A 27,587-nucleotide genomic window follows, 5' to 3' on the forward strand; every position below is an offset into this window, starting at 1 on the left:
CTGTACGTTAATAATACCTAATGTACATTAATAGATGTAATTTTTTAAGTAACAAAATATTATATTATGTGGTGTTCATTTGTGTCTTTCACATAGGGAGCTGATGCCATGGTGTTGGAAAGCGTTATGTTTGCTATCTTGGCAGAACGATCACTTGGTCCGAAGCTATATGGAATCTTTCCTCAGGGTCGTTTGGAACAGTTCATTGCAGTAAGTCTGATTATCTCTGGCAGTGTGAATCATTGATTGTGTTCCATTGCCTTTGAGCTTTTGCTAGGCTCCTGCTGCTTGTGGAAAATGAAAGACGTGGGAAAAAATATTTTGGCAACAAGCCATTAGTTGTATGCCGTTAGTGTTGCTATTATTAAATGTTTCACGGTAAAAATTCTGCATCTCTTCCAAATGAACAATCTTAATTGAGCACATTTTTTAAAAAGTTGCATTTTACTAGGTAGTCACATCCTAAAATACATAAATAGTGAAAAGCCAGTGAGCAACTTTTAGATTAGAAAATAATTTGTAGTCAACAAGATATTTAGATAGCTACTGAGTGAAATTTCTTGGGACTTGCATAAGAACTTCCATTCTAGTTAGATCTCCTTAGTGCAAATAACTAGAATTTCATAGGTTTGTCAGTGTACTGCATGTGTTCCAAAATACCAACATAAATTATGTTCACTTATTTGGCCTTGCAATTGATTCAGGATTCGTAGTCTCCTGATTTGTATATCCCATGTTAATACACATCAACAAATTGATTGCAGACAATGTTTGGTAACATTCAATATACAGTATATAATAATCGCATAACATATGCCAGAGGCATCAGTATTTAAATGAACATGAAGAAACAGTAAATATACTTGCCCTTCTCTCCAGGTTTGAGACTACACTTTCCAGTATTTTATCTATAGGTACATTAGTAGGTATACAAGCACGATTAACAAAGGAAGCAAAGACTAACATTATTTTATGAAAGACACTTGCAGTTAAATGTAAGGAAGAGTGTGGATTTGAAAATATATGAAATGTGTTCAGACTGCACACAAGCAATTTGTATAGCTGGGCATTTATCGCATATAAATCTTGTATATTGGTGTAAAATAACAGCTTGCATCCAGCAATATTGTATGTATTTGACTTATCCCATGAATGTTGTATCACTTTACTTTAGAGTCGGAAATTGGAGACCAGAGAATTGGCCATTCCAAGCATTTCAGCAGAAATAGCAAAAAAAATGGCCACATTCCATAGAATGACGATGCCATTTAACAAAGAACCAACATGGTTGTTTTGTACTATGGAAAAGTGAGTACTTAACTGACACATTTAACTTAGGGAAAACCTATAAACAATATTTGAGCATTACCTTATATACACTTGTTTTAACTTGATTTTGGCTGCGTTTTTCCAGCTCCGCTGCGGCAGGTTCCCCCGCGGCGGAGGCAACGAGCCATTCAAATGTCCATCGACTTCAGCGGGATCAGAAGATCCTGCATCCGGCGGGGGGATGCTGAAAAATTCCAGCCTGTATTTTACAGGTAAAGAAATGGCATTTTTGAAGGAAAATTTGGATGGATTTGGTTGATAGAATTTGTACAAATTCTACCTTGTGAATTTAAAGTAGAAAGTTGCTCTGAATGTGATTACAGTTCCCACCACTTACACTGCATTCATTTATCACCAGCAATTAACAATAACTATTTCCATCACATATTACAAAGGCTCTGCTATTTCCAGCAATTCATTAAGCTCTTCGCACCATTGAAGTGCGATTACTTAATCTTTTGTACCTACTGTGTAATGACTCTAATCATTATGGGTTGAAAGGAATAAATTAACGTTGAAAACACTGACAGATTTCCATGTTAATTGAAACCCTCTAAAATATCCTGGCATTTCAGTAGTAATGCCACCCAGACAGGGGAGGGAGGATTAAACAAATCAAAAGAAACAATTACTTATTTCACAGAAATCTCAATAAAAGGGTTCCTAAATTACAATAACCATCCATATCTGCACTTAAAGCAAAAAGAACATTTTGACTGCATGGATTAGTTAATTCTACAACTTTTTTATATTTGTCAGGTATCTTATTTGTACTGTGAACTAGGTCAAAATACCAACAACATAGAAGTTCAAATTGCAGGAAGAGATATTAAACACCCAAAATAGATATTTTATGTTGTCATAATCAGGTTTATTCGTGTTTTTTCTGCTTTGCTGAATTATGTACTTTGGGCACTTGCCCACTACAGCCTTGTGTATATTTGTTCCATTGTGTAAGCTTAGAAATTACATTTTATCATCTACCACTTATAGCAGAGCAATTTAACACCATTACATCTGTAATAAGTGGCTGGAACTGTATTGCCATTGACATTTGTGGAATTGTTGTGCAGAAGTTGCATCCTAGGTTTGGCAGTCATAAAAGCGTCTTTAAGATATGGCTTAGACATTAGATTTAACAGTACTTGCCTCCAGAGTTTTCTTCTTCCCTTTTCATCACCAAGTTTCTTCCCAATCCTCCTCCTCCTGGAAACAGTGGTTAATGGTTTCATGTAGGCTTCTGTAAGTGGATATTATTTATGTGAGAACCAGGAAAATCATTCTTGCTGGGCCATTTGCCTGGAGACATCATCAAAGCCAAGTCTAATCATATCTGAATCCTCTTTCACACAAATTCAGCTTTGATCAGTGAACACTAATCAGGAGAGGGAACTGTGTCACAATTATTTCTGCACCCCCACCATCCCAACCTGGAGGTTCTGTAACCAGGGATTTGACCTTCTCCTTCAACAAATTGTGGCAATATTTGGTTGAGATTTATTGTATAAAACAGTGAATTTGGACATATTCTCGTTCGCGATTTGACAGTTTGATCATCTAGATATTTTAATTACATTTAACAAATATAAAGGGTTAAGAATTCTTCAGGATAGTCAATAGTAATTATGTATGTTTGTGAAGAATTCAGCTGCTTAATATTTCTAATAGATTTTGCATAAATATGGAACAGAGATCCTAACACATTTACAACTGTGCTATAAATAGCAGCCAGAGGAATTCTTATCTCAGAAAACAACCCACATCAAGAGAACATTCAAACTATTTGTGCAATCCTGTTTGAGCAAATTAAATATTGCAATCTTTAAACCTTCAAAATGCTTCATAGTTTCACTCTTTTGATGCATATTTTAAGGATTATGGATCTATATTTTAGAATTATATACTGTAAAGCTCAATGATTACATTGTTTCCTGCATTTCAAGCTTAAATGTACATCTGTCAAAACAAGGCATTTGCATGTCTATGTACAATTGACTTTTATCACAACATTGTGCTTATTTATCATTAATGACAGGTACTTACAGCAAGTGATGCGAATAAGTTTTACAAGAGAGTCTCACGTTAGAGTGTTCCACAAACTTCTCAGTTACAACCTGCCACAGGAAATGGAGAAGCTGAGGTAGGGCTAGATTGGCTTAATAATATTTACATTTGTGCTTTTAAAAGCAAAAGTGATAAACTTTACATTTTAACGAATTAAACTCTGATAAATTCATATTGAGTGGAACTTGTCTGTTATAAACAGGCTGTATGAATTTCACAGTCCTTACAACTTAACAGTCCTGACACAATATGTTCTTTTAGGTTTAGTGTCTGCAGTCACTCACCGCACGCCCAAGTGCGAAATAGCACACGATGATGTTAGGTGAGCGTCCCAACGTCTGCGCGCAGTCATGCGATATTTCATTCGGCGGGTGTGCGTGAGAGTCAGCAGCGCGCCCGCCGACAATTAAGAGACCTATTAAGGCCATTAAAGTATTAATTAAGTGCTCTTTGTCACTGCCTGACCAACCTTGTGGTTGGTTGTTGGGGGAATCAACCAGGTGGCCTTTGGATTTTTTAGGAGACCTCACCCCTTGAGTGGGATGAGGTTTCATAATTCATGAAAAAAAAATTTTGGGTGGAATTTTTCAAATATACATGTTAAGGTGAGTGAGTCCACTGTGTGTACATTTTTTCCTGATTTTTAAAACAATTCTTCAGCCCCCTGATGCAGGTCCCTTCCTTCAGGGAGCTTTCAGTGCGCGCTCCCCCGCGCATACACAGACTTTTGTGCTCGCACTCCTCCTACCCCCACCTGGTAGTGCCAGGCTTCTCAGTGCACCTTTCACACTGGCTAGCTGTTAATTGGCCAGCCAGTGTAAAATCGTGGTTCACGGCCGATCATGGGCAGCGAGCAGTTTTCCGGCCACTCTTAGGTCTGCCCGCCGCGCCTGCTCAACAATCCGAAAACCCTGCCTTTTGTGTGTCTCCTGTGATCTACCGTGCACCTTTACTGACCAATATTTAGTTTTAAAAAAGTAGTGTGAGCCCGAGATCGTAATAGACCCCTTATTGTGTATAGTGGCTATGGTAATATTGCTTATGTTGCTACATGTGATCTCCTAATTTTATGGAAGGCAAACTGAAAGATGCTTTAGTGAAGTGAAGCATGATTGTAAACCAATAAACCTGTTTATTTTATATGAATACACAAATGAACACAGAAGAATACAGTTTTCAGTGTGATTCGCCCGTTTCCCATGCTTGTTATACCAGAAAATAATAAAGCACATAACTCTACCACTATTCTCAGAAAACACTAATTTTCATACTAACTATTCTTAAACTAATTAGTCATGAGTTTGGTCTCCTACTGTGTCACCTTGGAGGTGAAATTGGTTTTTGACGAAAGTACAAAACAGCTGATACCTAATCAGCAGCCGGTTTTACACCAGACCTGATTTTCTTCTCCAAAATGGAAACATGGGGTAAAACAGGCTGCCACCTAATGGTTTCATAATAAATTTTACCTATGATGAAATCTTACAGGAGACAATGTGAATAACTATTGCAGTACAACAAAGGTAACATTATATATCATTAACTAAAAAGAAGAAAACTTAAAATTCCAAAGTTGTGACTGAAGCTTTTTGCCAGTTAGGGTCAGTAGAGGGTGCTTCTTAGGGAGACTAAACTAATGATGCCCAAGCTGTTGCTTCCCTTCCCATATAAGCATGTATTCACTCCAGAAATAGACTGCCTTCTTTTCAAAACCAAAGGCAGCAGCCAGATGGAAGCTCCCCTCCAAGCCATTTGCCATCCTGGCTTGGAAACATTTCACCATTCCTTCACTGTCGCTGGGTCAAAATCCTGGAACTCTCTCCCTGACAGCACTATGGGTGTATCTACATCACATGGTCTGCAACGGTTCAAGAAAGCAGCTCACGACCACCTTCTCAAGGGCAATTAAGTATGGGCAATAAATGCTGGCCTAGCCAGTGACGCTCACACCCCGTGAACCAATAATAAAGACTCCATTACATACCTGCAGCCTTAGGTGTTTAATGCTATCTTAGTTTAATTTCCGAAGCCTTGTAACTCTACCTTCTGGGGTTAGCCTAAGCCAACCCAAACTGTGAAACATTATGCATCACCTGGCTTGGTACAATAGGGCAAATGTTCCAAATGCACGCTGCTGGCATTGAGCCTTGATCATCGAGAATAATCACAGACAAGTTCCACAGAATTTTTCATCTATCAAATCAATGGCCAATTATGGGGGGGGTGGTGTGTATACCTGTTATTTGTTCAGCTGCATCCCCTCCCCCTCACCCCCAACAGTTGAGACCCCACAGTAGGGACAGAATTTTATGACAGCGGAATTTTACGTTCCCTTTGTCGTCAATAGGATTTATGATGGCTCACCGCATTTTACGGCCCCATCCCCACCGAAACGTGGCAGTAAAATTCTGCCCCTAGGAGTGCATGCTTGTGAAATTGGAGTATACCTTAATAGCTATAAAACACAGAAAGCCATGAATAAATTCCCAATGTTTCCCAATACTAAAAATGGCAAGAATGGGGAAGGTCCCAGTAATCTTTCATTTCAGGTCAAAGAAATCTATAATAACATTACTCAGCTTATGTCTGTCTGGACTGATATGATTGGTCAGTTTAAGGGATACGTCTGTTGGGTTTATTTGGTGGGCAGTGCCTGGCATGCACGGACGCACTAAGGACACGCGGCGGACTGAAATGCATGATGCACGTTAAACTGTCAACAGTTGATGGTGGCAGGGTAGGGAATTTGGTGAGAGAAGAACATTGCAGAAGGTAGGGGAGGGAGCCCAACAACAAAGTTATCCTGGCTGGAGAGAATGTTTCCGTGAGGGACGGGATGGAATTGATGGGAGGGATGGGAATTGCATTCGAGAGATGGAATGACATGGGATGGGGACAGCATTGGTGGATGAGATGATGGAATTAATTAATGACAAAATTACAACTTATCATTCAAAAGCTAAAATAAAGATTCATGAGATTAGAATGAAAATGCTTTGGAAAAGCTGTCAGATGAATTTTAAGAGACATCAGCATTCTATAGACGGAGATGATGATAATAGTTTATACTTTCCAGAGTTTCTACACAGTCTAACTCCAATGGGCGTGCTATTGCACAAACTTAAACTCATTGAAGGAGCAGTTATAATGTTGCTGCAGAACTTGAATCCTAAGCAAGAACTTTGTCATGGAACAAGATTGATAGTTAGGAAGCTGTCTTCTTTAATGATTGATGCTGAAATTACATTGGGCAGATTTCAAGCAAATAGTATGTTTATTCATTGAATAATAGAGTTTGTTAGATGTAAACCTCCCTTTTCAAATTAGTTTCAAAACAATTAGACCAATTAGACTTTCAAATTCTATGACCATAAACAGGCCACAAGGCCTAACTCTTACAAAATATGTATTTATATTCCTAGGCTTATTTTTACACGTGCAAAATTTTATGTAGCTTTTTTCAAAATGAGATGTTTTAATTCTGACATCTTTGGTGAAAGAATAACTAGAAATACTGTATTTAAAGAAGTACTGTTGTAATAAAGATACTAATGTGACTGCAAATGTTTTGTGGATCTCTGTTAGTTACCAATTAAAGCTCCATTCATAAATATGCAATATTGTTATTTACTGCGAATGAAGTAATACATTTTTATCTAATTCATAGGAAGATAGCTTAAATGTTTTAAATAGCACAAATATTTCTAATTAACACAACTTTTAAATAGCAAGATTTGCACCTATTTTATTATCATGCCCTCAAATGAATAGGTATGTCAGTACATTCTCTCCAATACCCAAAGTAAAATGTAGTTCCTTTTAAACAGAACAGTAAGTGTTCTGAGGGAGTGGTATCTGTTGTTTTTGAGAACCCAGCATTGGAAGCACAAGCCATATCATTTAATGTCACTCTCTCATTCTGCTCAGGTCTTTGCTTCAAGCAACTCCTTCACCAATTGTTTTCTGTCACAATGACTGTCAGGAAGGTAAGATGGTTTATATTTTATACATAAAAATGAAAGTTGTTTAATTTGCTTTACCATAATATTTAATCTATTTTTGGAAGATAATTTTAATTTGGAAATACTTGCAGTGCCCAATTAGACCAAAGTGTAAATTCCTCACTTTAAAGCCATATCTCAGCATCATGACGAAAACTGGTCTGTAAAATGGCAGATGGTTGGTGCAGGTACAGCCTGAATCTAATACATCATTTGATTTTTACTTTTTATCCCAGGTAATCTACTGCTGTTGGATAACAATGAGAACTCTGATGATCAGAAACTGATGCTCATTGACTTTGAATACAGCAGCTATAACTTCAGGTAATTGTAGTACTGTTTGAAATGCAGATGAGGTTAATGGAAAGCAGCTGTACTCATATGTGATTGGAGTCTTCCTGTAGTGTCAGATGATAACCAGCCATCCCTGTTTATACATAATGTCATTTCATGAAATCTTAACTATTAGAATGATTTGCACAAGCTATTCTAATGAATCCTTAACCCTTGAAATTTGTGAGCATTTATGGCATTTTGGATAGAGTACTAAAGGATTGACTGGACCTTTCATCAGTTCAGGTAATTGGGTTGAAAATATTACTTCAAGGAACATTGTGGACCTTGAGGTAGTGTTCACTTCAGTATTATGACTTTCATTTTATATGACTAACTCAAAGATGTGCCTTATCCTTATGAAATTTGGGGATAAGGTCAGCGGGTCTATATAATCTCTTTAGGTTGCTTGAAAGCTAGAAATAAAAGCAGAAAATTCTGAAGGTGCACATCACATTTGTCATCATCTGCAAAGACAAAAGATTGTAATGTTTCAGCATACTGAAGCTCAAGAGATAAATTGGCATTTTAATGAGGTTGGAAGAACAGAGAAGGAGCAAATGGGTGATGGGGAGAATCCAGTGTATATACCAACTTGGCTTAGAGGAGACACAACGAAGGCTCACTAAATTGATCCTTGGAAATAAAGTTTGTCTTATAGAGGAGAGATTAAGTAGAATGAATCTACATTCTTTGGAGTTTAGAAAAATGAAAATTGATCTTAATGAAACTTATAAAATCCTTAGAATATTTTATGTTTTTTTTCTTATTTTTCATGGGATTTGGACATTACTGGCTAGACCAGCATTTGTTGCCCATCACTAATTGCACAGGAGAAGGTGGTGGTGAGCTGCCTTCTTGAATCACTGCAGTTCATGATGGTCTAGGTACATTCTGTGCTGTTATGAATTGAGTTCCAGGATTTTGATCCAGCAACAGTGAAGGAACAGAGATATAGCGCCAAGTCAGGGTGGTGTGTAGTTTGGAGGGGAACTTGTAGGTGGTGTTCCCATTCCTCTGCTGCCCTTCTTAGTGGTAGCGGTCGCAAGTTTGGAATGTGCTGTTGAAGGAGTCTTGATGAATTGCTGCAATGCATCTTGTATATAGCACACACTGCTGCTACTGTGCGTTTATGGTGAAGGGAGAGAATGCTTAGGTTGGTGGATGGGATGCCAATCAAGTGGGCTGCTTTGTCCTGCATGGTGGCGACCTTCTTGATTGTTGTTGGAGCCATACTCATCCAGGCTCCTAACCTGTGCTGTGTAGATGGTGGACAGGTTTTGGGGAGTTGGGAGGTGAGTTATTTACCTCAGAATACCCAGCCTGTGATGTGTTCTTGTAGCCACTGTATTTATATGACTGGTCCATTTCATACTCATCCAGGCTCCTAACCTGTGCTGTGTAGATGGTGGACAGGTTTTGGGGAGTTGGGAGGTGAGTTATTTACCTCAGAATACCCAGCCTGTGATGTGTTCTTGTAGCCACTGTATTTATATGACTGGTCCGTTTCAGTTTCTGGTCAATGGTAACCCCCAGGATGTTGATAGTGGGGGATTCAACCAATGGTAATGCCATTGAATGTTAAGGGGAGATGATTAGATTCTCTCATTGGAGATGGTCATTGCCTAACACTTATGTAGCGCCAATGTCACTTGCCAGTTATCAGCCCAAGCCTAAATGTTGTCCACGTCTTGCTGCGTATGGATGCAGACTGCTTCATTAATCGGAGGAGTTGCAAATGGTACTGAACGTTGTGCAATCATCCCCACTTCTGACTTTATGATGGAAGGAAGGTCATTGATGAAACAGCTGAAGATGATTGAGCCTAGAACGTTACCCTGAGGAACTCCTACAGTGATGTTCTGGGACTGAGATGATTGGCCTCCAATAACTGCAACCTTTGTGCTGGGTGTGACTCTAATCACTGGAGAGTTTTCCCCCTTATTCCTATTGATTTCAATTTTGCCAGGGCTCCTTTATGCCACCGTTGATCAAATGCTGCCTTGATGTCAAGGGCAGTCACTCTCACCTCACCTCTGGAATTCAGTTCCTTTGTACATGTTTGGACCAAGGCTGTAATGAGTTCAGGGGCTGAGTGGCCCTGGCAGAACCCAAACTGAATATCAGTGAGCAGGTTATTGTTTTGTGAGTGCCGCTTGATAGCACTGTCAATGATACCATCCATCACTGTACTTATGATCAAGAGGAAGCTGATGGTGTGGGATGTGGCCAGATTGCAATTGTCCTGCTTTTTGTGGACAGGAAATACCTGGGCAATTTTCCACAATGTCAGGTTGCTTCCAGTATTGTTGCTGTACTGGAACAGCTTGGCTAAGGGCACAACTAGTTCTGGAGCACAAGTGTTCAGTACTATTGCTGGGATGTTGTCAGGACCCATGTCCTTCGCAGTATCCAGTTGCCAGGGTAGCTGCTGAGAGGCTGTTTTTTTAACTGGAGAGTCCAGACCGATGAAGCATAATCTCGGAATAAGTGATCATCCATTTAGAACAGGGATGAGGAGGAATTTCTTCACTGAGAGTTGTAAATCTTTGAAATTCTCATCAGTTGTAATGTAGCACAAGAGGGTGACCCAAAAATGAAACTATTGAAGGTAAAGCTGAGGCTATAGTATGGAACAATGCTCACCCAAAGAGGACAACTAAGCTGAGAGCCAAGTGCAACAGGAAGAAAGAAGATCTGCAGTTCCAAATGGTAGACTCTAAGCAAAATTCACCCATCTCAGCTGAAACAAGTCAAAAGCTTGGACTGGTAGCCCTCCATGTACCAGAAGAGATTTGCAGTGTTTGCCTGGGACCAAGTCATTGACTGCTAACAGATCCTGACAAATTACAAAGATGTTTTCACAGGTCCTGGATGTCTTCCTGATGAATATCATCTTGAAGTAGATGAGAGTGTGAGACCAAGTCAGCATTTCCTTCTGAGGAGGGTTCTAGTTGCTCTCAGGTCCAGTCTGAAAGACAAGATAGAGAAGATTTAAAAGATAGGAGGAATCAAGAAAGTGACAGCTCCTACAGACTGCATTAGCAGCATGGTAACGGTGAAAAAACCTGGAAAGCTGAGAGAGTGCATTGATCCAAGGGACCTCGATAAAGCTTTGAAGAGATCTCACTACCCCATGCCAACCATTGAAGAAGTTTTGCCGCAACTTGCCAAGGCAAAGGTCTTTACTACCTTAGACGTAAAGGATGGATACTGGTAAGTAAGTTGGATGAAAGCAGTAGTTTTCTGACTACGTTCTGGACACCATTTTGGAGGTGCAGATTGTTTGTGTATTGACATTTCAACTCCTCCTGAAGACTATCATTGAAGACAGAATGAGAGTCAGTGATCCTCCAGGAGTAAAAACTACCCTGGATGGTCTGCTAGCCTATAGATGTGGAGATACAATGGAAGAAGCCATTGCAGGCCTTGAGCAGAATCTAGTGAGAGTGCTAGAGATAACTTCTGGTTCATCTGGTGAGCTGAACAAGAAAAAATTGCAACTGAACATGATTTGCATGAAGGAACTGGAGTCATCATTCCTAAGGAGATGAGAAAAGAGGTGCTGAAATGCATCCATGCAAGCCATCAAGGAATCGTGCCCAATCTGAGGAAGGCAAGAGGAGTGTTCTCCTGGTCAAAAATGAGCAATGAGATTAAGGACCACATCAGCCAGTACAATGATTGTAAGGAACATCAAGCTAAGTAAGCTAAAGAGCTGCTCATGATATCCCAGAAAAGATGTTTTGGCTATGCATGATGACCTTCTTCATAGACTGTGGATGTGGGTAATTTGTTAATGCAAATGGTAGTGCATGCAATTTGCTTTTTCTGCTTATGAAAAGGGGGATGTTTGGAGAAATGCAGTGTTGCCTTTTGAGTACTGTGGCTTGCCATAGTCATGCGACCTCTGAGCTCTGCCTTAGTAAAACAAAGTGCAGGGTTTTCTGTTCATTGGGCGGGTGCCATGGGCGGGCCTGGGAACGGCTGCGAAACGTACTGCCACCCGCGATTGGGTTCTAACCGCAATTTCATGCTGGCTGGCCAATTAACAGCCAGCCAGCGTGAAATGCGTGCTGAGAGCCTCAGCGCTGCCGGGGTGGGGGTGGGAGGAGTGCGAGCACTGAAGTTTGCGCATGCGCGGGGGGTACACGCACTCAAAGCTCCCTGAAGGCACAGAGCTACCTCAAAAGCTTAAGAGTTTTAAAATGAAAAATAAAGATTTTAAAAATAAGGAAAACATGTCCCTACATGTGACTCAGTCACATGAGCAGGGACATATTAAAAATTATGTTTCAAAATTTTGATTTTTAAAAAAATCAATGTTGGAAACCTCATCCTGCCTGCGGATGAGGTTTCCTCAAAAATGCAAAGACCATCTGGCCTATTCGCCTGCCCGCGAACCATAAGATTGGACAGGCGGCAAAAAACAGGATTAAATTAATTGATTAATTGCCTTAATAGGCTTCTTAATTGTCGGCGGGCTGGCTGCCTACTCTTGTGCATGCCCGCCGACCAAAATATCACGCGAGTGCTATTTTATTCCCGATCGGGTCAGGCATACACCCTCCCACAGGACGTAAAATTCTGCCCAAATGATTCTGGCAGAAGCCATTTTCACACACCACATTGAACAAACAGCTCTGTCTCTATGTGACTCGACGTCAAATTTTGTTTGATAGCGCTCCTATGAAATGCCTCTACATTAAAGGCAATATGTAAGTGAAAGCTGTTGTTGTTTAACCTACTCAGCTCAACAACTTGTTTTTATAGCATCTTTTATGCAATAAGAAATCCCAAGGTTCTTCACAGAAGCATGATAAGATAAAATATGACACCGGGCCATATAAGGAGATATTAAGCCAGATGCTTAGTCAAAGGGGCAGGTGTTAAGGAGTGCCTATAAGTGGGAAAGTGAGTTAGAAAGGCGGGAAAATGTAGGAGGGAAATCCCAGAGCTTAGGGCCTAGGCAGCTGAAAGCATAGCCACCATTGGCAGACCAATTAAAATTGGGGATGTTCAAGATGCCAGAATTAGATGAGCACATATATCTTAGAGGTTGTGAGCCTAGAGGAGATTACAGAGATGGGGAGTTAAGATAATGCAGGGATTTGAAAACCAGAATGAAACTTTTAACATCGAGACCATATTTGACCAACTTAAATAAAAACAAACCTAAACTGTATTGTATCTTTCACTATAACTGTAACTTTCTTTCTTGGTACTATGCTAGCAAATCTGTGCTGCATCTCTTCCATTGCTTTTATACCCTTTTGAGCATGATGTGCCCAAAACCACATACCATTAAATTCAGTCTAAGGCCTTACACAAATTCAACACCACCACTGTGTCTATACATTCTATGCCTCTTCTTACAAAACTAAATGTTCAGTTTTTCTTTGTGTCCTTATTTACTTGCATTGCCACCTTTTAGTAACCTGTGTACCTACCCACCATGGTCCTTCTACGCTATATAAGATCTTGCCATTTTATGCACACTTTCTTTGCCTATTAATACATGCAAAATGATTAACTTCATATGTTTTTATCTTGAACTTCATCTATTTGGCCACCTGCTAGAATATCTATATCCTCCTACAGTGTTGCACTGTTTGCTATACTCTGCCTCCAACCAATTTAATATCTTGATAATTGTGCCCTTCAATTCATTAAGTATATATTGGTGAGATATAACTGTGGCTTTCAAAAGGGAATTGGATAAGCACCTGAAGATAAAAAAAAATTCAGGATTAAGGGGAAAGGGCAGAGGAGTGGAACTAGCTGAATAGTATTGCAGAGAGCCACTGTGGACTAGACACAATGCATGGCCTCCCCTTGTGCTGTAACCATTCTGTGATTCTATATTGTAAATATGAACACACACCTTATGGAACACTTCTCATCACTTCTTTCCAAATCAGAATCATAAGTATTTCACAGAAGAGTGAGCTATGTATAAAGTAATTATAAGAAGTTGCTAATAGACTAATTTATAAAAACAGGAAACTGCTCACAGAAGAGATAACCTAACATTATTACGTTATCACCATAAATATTTGGCTGTGACAATTCTTGATTCTTTGTTGCATGCTTTGTTGTAATAACTGAGTTGTGGAATAAATAAATTGCACTCCAGTTACCAAAAGTTTTCTTTTCTATTCTAGAGGGTTTGATTTTGGAAATCACTTCTGTGAATGGATATATGACTACAATTGTGATGAGTATCCATTTTTCAAGGCTGATATCAAGAATTACCCCACCAAAATGCAGCAGGTATGTTCTTTGAGACCTAGAATTTTGGGTCCTTTTTTAATCCAGTTAGAAGTGCACAAACCATTGAATCCCAAAGCACAATCTGCAATGATTCTACATCTTAGCCTAAAGTTTTCAATCATGATGCTGATAGTAAATCATTCACTTTTATGGATTACTGATGTTATGACAATCTCAATCCCTCAACCCTTGTGTTTTATTTTAGATTGTCACATTTACCAGTTTAAAAAATAAAAGTAAGATCTCTTCAAATGCAGTTTTAAGATAATTAATTATATTGCATTTTCTGGGACCCATCTGGAGCCTATTGATGTTGTGCATTGATCACTGTACAATGCAAGTCTCATCAAATAGACCCTGCTCTCCGAAATGTATCTAGCATGCTTGAGCAAGATACCAGCCAATCAGTGAAAACAGGCACTGCAAGGTGTTGGGGTTATATTGAAGTGGCCCTAACTGTCCATAAGCAGACTGGCCTAAAAAGGTTGACATGGAGACATCATCACCATCTACAACACCAAAAAATGGTGGTCAAGGGACCAGCAGATTTCTGAAGGTTGCTGATGCAGGAGATGCTCCCTCATAACCTCAGTGATATCCCTGCCTGCTATGAACAATGTGCTGGGAACAATATTTAAATATTATCAAGGTCAGCTCATTTATGAGAAGATACATACAACAGCTCTGGAACAATGGCCTGGCATAGTACATCTGAGATTGAGGTTAAGCATGGGTTTCCATGTAGGAAGTATTTATGGAATTGGGAAGATGAGTTCCAGCAATTTTAACACTGAATTCCCAATTTCAAAGGAGGACAGGCTTCTTAAATGTATTGAGGCCTTTTAGGAGAACTGGTCTTATTACTGCTACAATATCATTTTAAATAATGCAAATTGATCCCCCGTGAATTGTACATGGCCCTTTGCAATTTCTTGTTCATTGAGCAGTTGTATTAAACAAATGCTGGAGACTTCCAAGCCAAAGTGAGTACTTCAATGTTTTTAAAGCCATCAAGCACTCCTTCAACCACTTCCACAATTCTCTCCACAGCATTTATTCAGAGGAATTGCTCCACATCAGTTGAAGTGGTGGTGGTTCAACTCCAATACAGGTTTTCATCTGAAAGTTAATGGCAACATTCTCCTACAAAAGCAAACTAAACAGATGGGTCTGAATATGTTGGTCATCGGGCCTGCGCGATTGACGGGCCCGGGAGCAGAGGGGAAATGGGCCACCAGCTGCGATCGACACTCCCCCCCCCACCCCCCAACTGTGATTTCACGCTGACTGACCAATTAATGGCCAATCAGCATGAAATGCGCGCAGAAATGCTCAGTGCTGACGGGATGGGGGCAGGAAGAGGGCGGGCACCGACATAACTGAGGGTGCTGGTGAGCGCTTCAAGAGAGTTCCCTGAAGGCAGACAGCTGCCCCAGGGAGCTGCAGGCCTCCACAGAATAAAGGACACAACAAAAATGCTGCAAAATAAGTCCATGTAACACAATCAAGCACCTGAAAGCATACCTCATATAAAAAAAACAGTACCCAGATATCTCTTATATTTTATTTCCCCACGCCCTGAGTCAAGGTTTGAGCAAAAATGTGAATGCTGCCTGGGAGAACGGCCCATCCGCCAACTGTAAATGTGGATGGGCCATGTAAAATTGCTGTTGATTGCATCATTAATGAGTTTAACTGCCCGCTAAATTGTTGGTGGGTGCACTTCCGACTGCTGTGCGTGCCTGCCGAGCGAAGTATCGTGGCAGCGCATGATGATATTGGGGCACTCGCCTGACGTCATCTCACACTAATTCACATCTGTTTGGGTTGGGCATGCGCCATGATTTCAGCATTAGAATGAAAAATGAGATTTCTTTCCCTACTAAAGAGCAACAGAAGCATGACCTGTCACTGCTTTTTTTTTTTTCAAATACATACTCTCATTGAATTCAGCCATGTGGATATCTGAGCATCAGATTCATGCAATTCCTCAACACAGACACAGTGGGCCAAATGGCCTCCTATACTGTATGATCCTCTACCAGCTCCACTTGTTCCTTGCCTGGTTCCTGTGATTCACCCTATACTACCTCCTCAACTCCACTATAGAGATCCTGGAATGTGTGGAGCTGTGATGTTGCTTGGTGCTGAGAGAGAGTATGTCAGTAAGGTGGTTTTACAGTGACATCGGGTGAAATTTTCCCAAGTTAGCCCCTGGCCAAATGGTGGGAGCAGTAGTGGGCCAGAAGCACAAAGGGTGAATGAGCAGCCTTGGCAGAGGCTCTTTAACACAGAACCATGCATTAGCAACCCTAGTCTGGGTTGACCAATCGGAGGGCAGGAAGGATGACATGTTGACTCAGTCAAAGAATTAATTTCCAATTATAGGAAACCCCTGGTATGGGTTAAAAGTGCTCACCAGCACTTGGATTTTTGAGGCTTCAGCAACCACAGGAACAGAGAGGAGACTTGGGAAGGCTGCTTCCTGGGTCTCTCTCTCTCTCTCTCTTTCTTACCTGGAGGTCCTGCTGTGAGACCTGAGGGGCTGCAGTGAGGTGAGCTCTTCTAAATAGCGTAGATAGAAGTGGCTGCAGAAGTCAGCAGCAAAAGTGTGCTCCCTCCAATCAGAAGAGAGTGCACCAAGAGAATCCAAAATTTTGCGAGGACATGACAAGTGGCATAATTCCTTCAGATGTCAAACCTCATACTCTGACCTGCGCGACATTCTCCTGCACGGCATTCCTCGGGACAACACACCTTGCAGCTTCACTCGTTCTTCTCTCTCCAGGCACATCATATCCACATCTAAGCAATCAACATTCTCACTTGCGCTCATCCTATTGCCTTCTTGTCCAGTGCCTCACAGCGACCCCCCACAAATGTTGCCCTTCTCTGCTGTCAACACAAGCTATTACACTTGCTATTTTTTCTCACCTGCAGCGGAGCAGAGCATACAACCTAAGGGAGAGACAGAGACCCAGAAAGAGGTGGGATGTTAGTCCTCGAGTGACAGGCATCTTGGAGGCCGCCAACAGTGTGTGTCCACCAGACCCACTGGAAAGAGGAGGTCTTGCTCCAGGAGGCTGCAGATGTCAGTGACCTGTTTTGAAAACCTGAGCCTCCTCAGGCACTGGTACTTATACATGCAAAGAGTTGATCCTCTGCCTGTAGACCCTGTGTTAGGGGTCTTGCCTCCTCCTACCTGGACCTCTACCTTGTGTATGAGCATGTGGCTGAGGAAAAAGCAGTTGATGCTGCTACTTTTGCTGTTGGCAGCGGTTTTGCTTCTGTTCTTGTTCCTCATCAGAAGTCCAAGGTGCAGCTGCATAACCTGCTCCTCATGCCATGGTGAAGGCTGACAAGGAAGTACAGCTGGAGTTAAGTGAAGTGCAAGATAGGTGAAATGCCTTCTAAGAAGTTGGCAGTCACCTTCCAAGCCAGTGATGGCACTGTCTCAGGGAAGAAGAGCATTGAAAAACAGCCTGTCACCTGGCCATGGCAGGAGCTCGCCATTTCATTGATTTTAAAGCCTTCCCAGCTTGTCAGTTTCACTGAAGAAGTTCTCCCCATTGTGCACTCACCTGATCCACCCTGGCAAATTGCTAACAGGTTGGGAAACAGGTGCCTGGCTATTGAAGCCAGAATACTAAGTTAAAACAGTTGTTCAATCGATTATAATATTTAAATACCTTACCTGATAGTGGCACGAGAGTTCCCGCTCACCTTCAAACCTACCCAGGTGAAACCAGTAAGTGGATGGGATGATTTTGGGATCCTGACCCAGTGCCACTTTTAGGGGATTTAACTCCCCATGTGCACCCAACCTTGCCTCCCCTTGCCTGAGAAAAATCCACCCGTAGGGTGGAATCTTGTGCTGTTGTTGTGACGAGCTTGGAGACAAGAAGGGCATGTACTTAGGCAGGATGGTGGCGTATTCTGGATGCCACCTGCTGTAAAGCATGATGCACAATTGTCCTCTGAGGAGGATGCTGAACAGTATTACTACCCTCTGTGCATCAACATTAGTAGCACCTCCACATTGTAAGCAAGGGTTTAATATAATCAAGGATTTTTATGCAGCACCATGATGTAATTTGCTCACAGACTCAGTTTCCTGCCTCTACATTCATTCTACCCACCACTGCTTTTTTTTAGCTAGTCAATTCTTTTGCTCCATACACCCTTTGGAAAGAAGAATTGAGGTGCACAGTCCTTTAAGGACTGATGAGGCACATTATGTTTTGTCCTCTCAATTTTCAGCCACGTAAGTAGGGAATTAATTGGCAATCAGCCTAGATTGAGTCTGTAGGTGGGAGTCTGCCTTTCCAATTAAGTGAGTTTTGATTTTGGAAGTTCTTGCAAGGTTAGCTCTGCTCAATTTGTTTGAGTGGCACTTTATTGATGGAAAATACCTCTCATTGTATTACACTATTTTAATGATGTTAGACTTCATCAAAATTGCAATTTCAGAAAAGCTTTTACTTATAGGATCCAGAAATTCTGTTGAAATACCTATGGTTAATATAAAGCAATGCAGATTGCATGTTTTATTCCACAAAGTTCAGAAGGTGAGTATAGATGAGGAAGGCAATTGGCCTATCTCCTTCATCTCCATTTATAACCTACAATTCCATATGTCAAAACATCCAATTCTTGTTTAAGTATTCAACTCGAGTTTTTACCTCTATCTTTCCACTTGGAAAACCATTCTGGGTAATAATTATGCAGTCTGAAAAAATGCCTCCTAACATCATTCCTGAACTTGCTTTTTGCCAGTTTGTACCCATGATCTCTCGGTCTTACAGTAGTCGTTTAATGTAAAATAGTGTTCAGAATTAATCTTTTCTATTCTGCCTAATTTGCACATATCTCAAGCTGCAATTACTAACAGTTAGGTGTTCCGATATAGACTATGTCAATCAATGGGGTCAAACCAGCAAATAGAAAAATGAAAATATAGCAGTTGTTTTGTTTAATTTGGATATCTTTGTTCCAGACCATATAATAATCTGTACCAGACTGATTTCTCACCAAAAAATCTATTTTATTATTGTCCTATGACAGCTCCACTTTATCAGAGTTTACAATGCTGAGTGCCAGAATGAATTTGACGCCTTAGATGACAAACAGATGGCAAAAATGGAGGACCAAATGCTAGAAGAAATAAATAGGTAATTATTATTACTTTGCTTAAAAATAACCCATATTTATTTATCCTCTGTACAGTTCAGTATACACATGTATGGTTAAAAAGTGCAACCTGCTTATCATGAAATTTTATGGTAAAACCAAATTTCTAAGTGGGAAAACATTCCAATGAATCAGGTTACTTAACAAATAACTGCGTGCAATAACATTTCTGTAAACTTACTACCCGTTACTTGAAATTTTTATGCCGACCTAGGTCGGGAGCACCAGCATTGGGAAATTGAACACAACTGTATTATTTCCTGATTAATTGTGCTAAATGAATGGGCACAAGGAGCCTGTAACTGAAATATGGGGAGAAAGTTGCTACACCAGATTTCAGGCTTTTTAATGATAGAAGAATATTTAGTAAGCTAGCTGTGATGGAAAATGGGTGCCCAGACTCGGGTATCAGTTTTAAAGAAGTGTATTTGAAGTGCCCTTTTTTAAGATTTGTAGCACCATTTTAAAGGTATTTTTGATGGGGTAATGTTTCCCAGGTTACTTCCCACCCTAAAGTTGTCTGATTTGAAATGTTAAGCTGCTTATCTGAGCAGACAGAAGGGATGCCCACCCATAGCCAGCAGGGTGGTATTTTTCATCTGCATCAGTATTTAACTCAGCAGCCTGAGCAGAAAGTGGCAGTGGGTTTCCTGCTAGACCACCTAGCAGTATATGTTTTACCTTTAGTTTCCCCTTTCCTTGTGAGGCCAGGAGGAACAGGAGTATTGTTCCAGGGTTCACAGTGAAAGGTAAGGCCTGCCCAGCCATGGACCAGTGCCACACTTGCTGATCAAGATCTTCACAGGACAGCCCAACTGCCATCCTCATCATGTATCTGATCCCCAGGCTCACAGTGTCGAGGTCCAGACAGTTTGCTGTCCAGCTGGCCTTCCCTCTCCAACTGCTGAACACCTGCCTGAATTAAAATTCGCTCCTCTTTGTTAATAATGGTACAATGGATTTCCAAATCCAATGCCTATTTGCTCACTTTTTTGGAACAAGAGTTAGGAAAATGTTAGACAGATCAGACTGCACTAAAGATTGACTGTGGCTACCTAAGTTTGCAAGGACAGATTTAACCGGTAATGACCATGGACCTTATTGAAGTATGTCAGCACCATTAGAATCAGTTACACCCTTTCAACCTTATCTTTCACTTCCTTCCATGTATGTTTCAAAACCAAGCCCTGAGAGGCAAGCAGAACTCCCTTCATTGACAGCAATCTGCATTATCTCTATTTTGCAAACCATCAAACAGGGGATTTGAGTGTTGTCCCACCACACACAAATCATTCTTGTGGCCCAAAGTTGATTTACATCCCATTAGATCCAGCTGGATTCAGACACAGCTTCTAGTGCTGTAAGGAGAGTATTTGAACCCAATATACAGTAATCTCAATTTCTCTGTCACTCAGAGTATATAAAATTTAGCTATTTTCTCCTGAGTAAAAATTTCTATAAATTCTGTTGCTTCCATTTGGTTTTAAAATATAAAATCTGTCCAATGCTGTAAGTGAAGCACAAGGAAAATGGGCGATAAGGAGATAAATCAATAGGCAGCAAAGGCAATATAGACATTGCTGCATTTTACAAGCTTCCATCTTCTCAACTGCAGAATAGAAATGATAATTTTCAGCAATTTAAATTGTGATTTTATTTTCATTATAATACATTTAACTATTTTAATCAAGTAATTAACAAATAAGTTGTATCTGGAAATCTTGTGGTGTATTGTTCTTTTAAAATATTTAAATGCACACCTGCTTTTGAAATAACCTTGTGGAGATGGATAGTGTTGTCAGACTACGATAGCTTTTTCTTAAAAAAAAATACAAATGAGGGTAATAAGAGAGTGTATAAAGCAAAATATATTTTGAACTTTGGGACTGGTGAAATAGTATGTCATGGTCTTTTCTATTCCTGTATATTCCTACATTACTGTGTTAAGCAAAGTTATTCCTTTGTGATCTATTAATTCAACTGTGCATATGTATTGATATATGTATTTAAAATTTTTAGATATGCACTTGCATCACATTTCTTTTGGGGTCTGTGGTCCATTATTCAGGCTCGGATTTCAGCAATTGAATTTGGATATTTGGTGAGTGCAACATAATGGTTAAAAGTTTGGAAAGAAGGCACATGTGGCTCTAATTTACTTTTACACACTTATTGGACAAAATGTTAGTATTGTTCTTGAAGTAAAACATTTTCTCAATAATAGGAGACAAAATATAAGTAAAACATGAATTTCCATTCTGAAATTTTTAATTGTTTATTGTAAATTATTTCTTTCACAGGATTATGCTTTAGCCAGATTTGAAACATATTTTGAACAGAAGAAGCAGCTAGATGTTTGATCATTGGAAAACGTGGAAGGAGTCAATGATGTGAAGTAAAGACGAAGTCATGAGCAAAATTAACAGTGTCAGAGCCAACTATGGAGAACCACAGCAGTGTTCAGCAGAGATACGGACTGTGTGTGGATTTGTTTCACGTGGTAGAAGTTTAGAAAATGGATCTGTAGAATTAAAGATAAATAATATAAATTTATGGTCTGCACAAATGGTGACCTGTTTACTCTTTCAGAATTTGCTTTGTATAGAACTTTGAAAAGTGCAGTAATGTAACATTAATCCAGGACAAAATTGCTAATTAATTCTCTGGAATAGCTTCATTTATTAAAGTAGATGTTTAGTGAACAATTAGGTAGTGTACATCAAAATCTTCCTCCAGCTGGAAAATGTGACTTTTCCTGTCTGTTTTAATGCTTTTTACATGTTCATTTTTTGTTTTTTGGCAAAACAACTTTTAGGTCAAGTAAGAAAGAAAAGTTGATTTAAACTCTGAAGTACTTGCCTGGAAATCTATATTATAAGACAGGTTAATTGCTAAATGTAGTAAAATGTGAAAATCAGTAAAGCTGCTGAAGCTAACTTTGGATACACAATACAGTATAATTTTGCTTTATTAATAATGATACACCTAGTGAAAGAATATTGGAACCAAGCTGTTCTAATACAACAGACTGATACCTGAGCCAGACAGGGCAGTAGTACCCATGGCCCTGTTTATGATGGGCCAGTTAGCATAGCTGACTGATGGGATCCAAAGGGATAGACCTGTCATTGGGGGGCTGGAATCTTCCCATTTGTCTCCAGATAACTTTTCAATAAGTTGATCCTTGCTGCTTAAGCACTAGAATGTTTTTCATTGATCTGAGCTGGTATCTGGACATTTTTCTGTTAAACTCCAGGAGTACCGCTAGATACACTTGGGTAATCTCTAGTTCTTAGCTGGTGCCAACCTGTGCCTACATTTAAATCTTATATGGAGTATGCCGTTATGGGGAGAAAGTGTGCACTCTACACCTGTCAATAGAAAGTCTAATAATGTGCATTTCTTGGTAGTTTGATATGGAAAGTTAAGTATGGTGATGATAATTTCTGACACGTCATAGTTTAGAAAACGAGTTTAGAAAAAAATCATAGTTTAGGATATCAAGTTGTGGTTTTATTTTTTTTCTTGTTTGTTGTGTCATTACATAGTTAAGCCTCTGTTTTTGAAAAGTTATGACTGCATTAGTGTTGTTATTCCCTCATACTGAATAACAAATGTAGAATAAACAAGGTAATATACTTTTAATTGTTGGTAAAAAGAATTGCAAGTTTGGAACCTGTATTACTTGCAGCCAAATTTCTGAAATGAATTGGCGTAAGTAGCCTTCTGCTTCAAAACTACAGTCAACAAAGATGAAATTTGGTTTCAGCAAGAACCCAAAATACATAATGGAAGATCAGTTACCGATTATATGCCCTGCCCGATTTTCCTTTCCATTCAAGTCAAAGTGAGCAAGGCAGGAAGTATAACGGGCAGCCAGTTTGCTACCACACATTCTAATCTCTTGCTGAAACTGAATTTCTGCTCCAGTATGTCACTTTAACTTTTTATGAGGTGGCCTATTCTGTAGTTTAATTCGCAACTTTTAATTTCCAGGAAAATTGTATTGTGAACTTAGAGTACTACTGTTGTCAGTTTGCTGTGCATGAGGTAGAATAACAGTGATCAATATTTATTCGTAATTTTTTACTCTATTGCTTATTGTCTGTAACTCAATTGATGTGCCCACATGGAGGCATTTAAGCTAACACCTGAGCCTTTGTCTTGTTGAACATGGTATACTGTGTAAATAGTATGGTTGAGTTCTGACGTTAAGACCAAAGCCAAAACTGATTTAGAACGAGGTACTTTGCACATTAGTTAAAGTTTCTGACGATATGTCTGCCTTGACACTACTTCTTGAAATATCTTGAGCATAATATTATTAATGAAGCTGCCACTAACATACAAATTAATACATACAAATAGGTTTGTACATTTTTTTGCAGTAAGTGATGCACAGTAAATGAGTAGATTTTAACTCATCATAGTAATTAAATTTCTTGCTGAATGCAGACATAGTAAAAGCCCAACGTCCAGTGAAGTTCCAAATCCTATAGTAATAATTTGATTGTTTAAAGTACTGTTTAATGAGCTGTTTTCAAGTCAGACTAAGCTAATAACACCCTGTTTATTGCGTAAAATTTCAGTGTAGTATTATATTTGGGTAGCACTGAATAATTCTTGGTGCAACATTGCATTGTTTCTGACAATACCCAACATTATTACTTTTGTGCAGTACTTCTGTTTTACTGGGAAGATGCATGGGCATCTTAAATGGTGATCTTTTCTGTAAGACAGAGTAATTGCACTTGTAGAATTGCAGTATAAGCAATCAGAATTTACCTTGTATGTTGGAGAATTGATTTGTTACTGTAAAGAAAATATGATGAATGCTTTTACATTTTTAATGCAGTGATGTGGTTGTTTATTATGTTGATGCCAAATCAGTTGTATTTTTGTAAAATGTCACTATGTACTGACATCAAATCTTTAATTAAAGCTTTTTTTCCTGGTGGCATAAGGAAATAATAGTTGAAGAATATTCTCTTTACTGTCTCAAAATGGCCATAAGTTCCTATCAAATTAATAGAAACTTCTAAATGTAAATAATTCATTCTTCTGCTGTGAATACAATGAATGCAGAGCATTGAAACCAAAATCTCCAAGTGAATACGATCTCATTGTCCTTTCCTACCTTTTTAAAGATTCTCACGATTCGATGCAAGATATCATATTTCTGGCATCTGGGTACAGGAAATTCAGGGCTTGTTGCTGAAGCTCTGTGAAATAGGAAATGTGCACAAAGCTAATACAATAGAAATGATGGGTAATATAATTCCTTTCCAAGACAATGGCAAAGTTCAGAATGGAAAAACCATAATGTACTTTTACCAGCTTTGAAAATGCTAACTTTCAGAGATTTCTGTTCCTCCTGGTAACTTTATTTTCACTATCAAATGCACCTGTTATATTAGGGAAGCATGAAGAAGTTTGGCTTGTGACTACTGGGCTGGTTCAAATATTTTGCCAAGGCTGAAGGACAATTGGTTAAGGAGTGAAAGTCCAAAATCGAGGATCAGCAGACAAGTAATGGAGCAGCAATTTCCTTTTGTTCCCTCCCTGAGGTAGTTACTCCAATAGTGCTCTTAATGGCATAGAACACACCCAAAATATATGAATGTCTTTGATTTCAGAAAATGGAGCTTACAAGCTCACAAGATGTTTGTGGTAGACTGGAAATTCAGTCCCATTATCGTAACTGTGGATAAATTTTTTATTACCGTTTATTCCCATTAGAATTTGTAGGGCAAGGAGATTTATAGGACATTTTTGCATTGCCATCCACAGTGTCCAAATGAAGCAAGACCTGGACAATATCCAGACGTGGGCTGACAAATGGCAAGTAACATTCACGTCACACAAGTGCCAGGCAATGACCATCTCCAACAAGAGAGAATCAAAACATCTCCCCTTGACATTCAATGGCATTACCAACACTAAATCCCCCACTATCAACATCCTGGGGGTTACCATTGACCAGAAACTGAACTGGGCTAGCCATATAAATACTGTGGCTACAACAGGTCTGAGGCTAGGAATTCTGTGATGAGTAACTTGCCTCCTGACTCCCCAAAACCTGTCCACCATCTACAAGGCACAAGTCAGGACTGTGATAAAATAGTCCCCACTTGTCTGGATGAGTGCAGCTCCTACAACACTCAAGAAGCTTGACACCATCCAGGACAAACAGCTCACTTGATTGGCACCACATCCACATATATTTACTCCCTCCAACACCAACGCAGAGTAGTAGCAGTGCGTACCATCTACAAGATGCAATGCAGGAATTCACTAAGGCTCCTTGAACAGCATCTTCCAAACCCATGACCACTACTATCTAGAAGAACAAGGAAAACAGATAGATGGGAACACCACCACCTAGAAGTTGCCCTCCAAGTCACTCACCATCCTGACTTGGAAATATGTCGCCTTTCCTTCACCATCACTGGGTCAAAATCCAGGAACTCCCTAACAGCACTGTGGTTGCACCTACACCACATGGACTGCAGTGGTTCAAGAAGGCAGCTCCACCACCACCTTCTCAAGGGCAACTAGGGATGGGTAATAAATGCCCAGCCAGCAAAGCCCACATTGGGTGAATTAATATTTTTTTAAAAAGTTGCAACTTTTTGCACTTATTTCAAGTGCCACTCCAGAGAGAGGGTAATGGACAGGGAGCTCCAACTGGAAGGAGACAATACCCTCCCCCAGCAGAGGGTGTATAGGTTGAGGGTGAGCTTGCTTAACATGTCAAAGCAACAGTTCCTCAGGAAATTCAGGCTTCTGGAAGCAGATTTTCATCCAAGAGGACTAGATGGCCATACATTGCCAGTGGCTATTACAATTACCAAAGCCCTGAGTTTCTTCACCTGTAGCTCCTTACAGGGACCTCACAGAAGACAACGGATCACTCAGGTCACCTTGTTTGCCAAAGTAATTATATCAATTTTTCCACGGATGAGGCCACTCAAACCCTAAGGCTGTTGGCCGCTATCAAAAGCTGCATTGGCTGGCTTTCCACAGGTCCAGGGGGTGAATGATGGTATGCATGTGACAATCAAGGCACCCTTAGATTAACAGGCATCTTCCTGAATCCGAAGGACTTCCACTCACTTAATGTCTAATTATTAGAATTTAGCATTCAGTTTGAGATTGACAAACAACTGTGCGAAATATAAATAAGGGTAATTACAATAGAATGAGGGCAGAGTTGGTTGGAATGGACTGGGAAAGCAGTTTAGCAGAAAAGACGGTTGATGAACAATGGTAGATATTTAAGAAAATAGAAAATAGTTCATGACTCTCAACAAAGATCCATCCGGTGAGGAAGAAGGATTCAAGGAAGGCGATAAACCAACCATGGTTAACCAAGGAAGTTAAGGACAGTATCAAATTGAAAGAAAAAACATACACTGTGGCAAAGATTAGTGGTAAGCCAGAGGATTGGGAAAGTTTTAAAAAACAACAAAAGATAACCAAAAAATAAAGAGTGAGAAAATAAACTTTGAGAGTAAGCTAGCAAGTAATATAAAAATGGACAGTAACAGCTTCATTAAATATATAAAAAGGAAGAGAGAGGCCAAAGTGATCATCAGCCCATTAGGGAATGAAGCTGGGGAAATAATAATGGGGAATCAGGAAATGGCAGAGGAGTTGAATAACTACTTTGCTTCAATCTTCACAGTAGAAGATACTATTAGCATTCCAAAAAATTCTAAATAATCAAGGGGCAAAAGTGGGGAAGGCAATAAATACAATAACTATCACCAGAGAAAAAGTACTAAAGGAACTAATGGAGCTAAAGGCCAATAAGTTCCCTGGACCTGATGAGTTGCATCCTAGGATATTAAAGTAAGCAGCTGCAGAGAAAGTGGAAGCACTGGTAGTAATCTTCCAAGAATCCTTAGATTCTGGAAAAGTCCCAGAGGATTGGAGGATAGCCAATGTAACACTTTTATTCAAAAAGGGAGGGAGACAAAAAAATAGATAGCTATAGGCCTGTTAGCTTAACATCTGTCATTGGGAAAATGTTGGAGAATATTATAAAGGATGTGATAGCAGAGCATTTGGAAACACATCATCTAATCAAGCAGAGTCAGCATAGCTTCATGAAGGGGAAATCATGCTGAACAAATTCATTAGAATTCTTTGAGGAGGTAACAAGCAGGATAGATAAAGGGGAACCAGTAGACATAATATACTAGGATTTCCAAAAGGTGTTCGATAAGATACTACACATAAGGCTACTTAAGAGCCCATAGTGTTGGGAGTAGTATGTTAGCATGGATAGAGGATTGGCTAATGAACAGAACACAGAGATTTGGGATAATGGGGGCATTTTCAGGATGGCAACCTGTAACTTGTGGAGTGCCACAGGGATCAGTGCTGGGGCCT

The 27,587-nt window shown here is 39.7% G+C and overlaps 1 protein-coding gene across 3 annotated transcripts in view; it reads left to right on the forward strand.

The window, feature by feature from the left end:
- chka (choline kinase alpha) overlaps nt 1-24,166 on the forward strand; it is a 79,828-nt gene extending 55,662 nt beyond the window's left edge. For 2 of the 3 annotated variants that reach the window (XM_041198012.1, XM_041198013.1), the window contains 9 exons: nt 97-210; nt 1,175-1,308; nt 3,365-3,469; nt 7,321-7,379; nt 7,631-7,718; nt 13,892-14,000; nt 19,065-19,171; nt 21,210-21,291; nt 21,491-24,166. In XM_041198012.1, coding sequence (XP_041053946.1) covers nt 97-210; nt 1,175-1,308; nt 3,365-3,469; nt 7,321-7,379; nt 7,631-7,718; nt 13,892-14,000; nt 19,065-19,171; nt 21,210-21,291; nt 21,491-21,550 — 858 coding nt within the window. In that variant the 3' untranslated portion in view covers nt 21,551-24,166. The remainder of the gene's footprint in view (nt 1-96; nt 211-1,174; nt 1,309-3,364; nt 3,470-7,320; nt 7,380-7,630; nt 7,719-13,891; nt 14,001-19,064; nt 19,172-21,209; nt 21,292-21,490) is intronic. The other variant, XM_041198014.1, reaches the window with a different exon arrangement.
- Nucleotides 24,167-27,587: the final 3,421 nt, after the last annotated feature.

The sequence above is a fragment of the Carcharodon carcharias genome, chromosome 10 (assembly GCF_017639515.1).
Source record: "Carcharodon carcharias isolate sCarCar2 chromosome 10, sCarCar2.pri, whole genome shotgun sequence".
NCBI classification, from domain to species: domain Eukaryota; kingdom Metazoa; phylum Chordata; class Chondrichthyes; order Lamniformes; family Lamnidae; genus Carcharodon; species Carcharodon carcharias.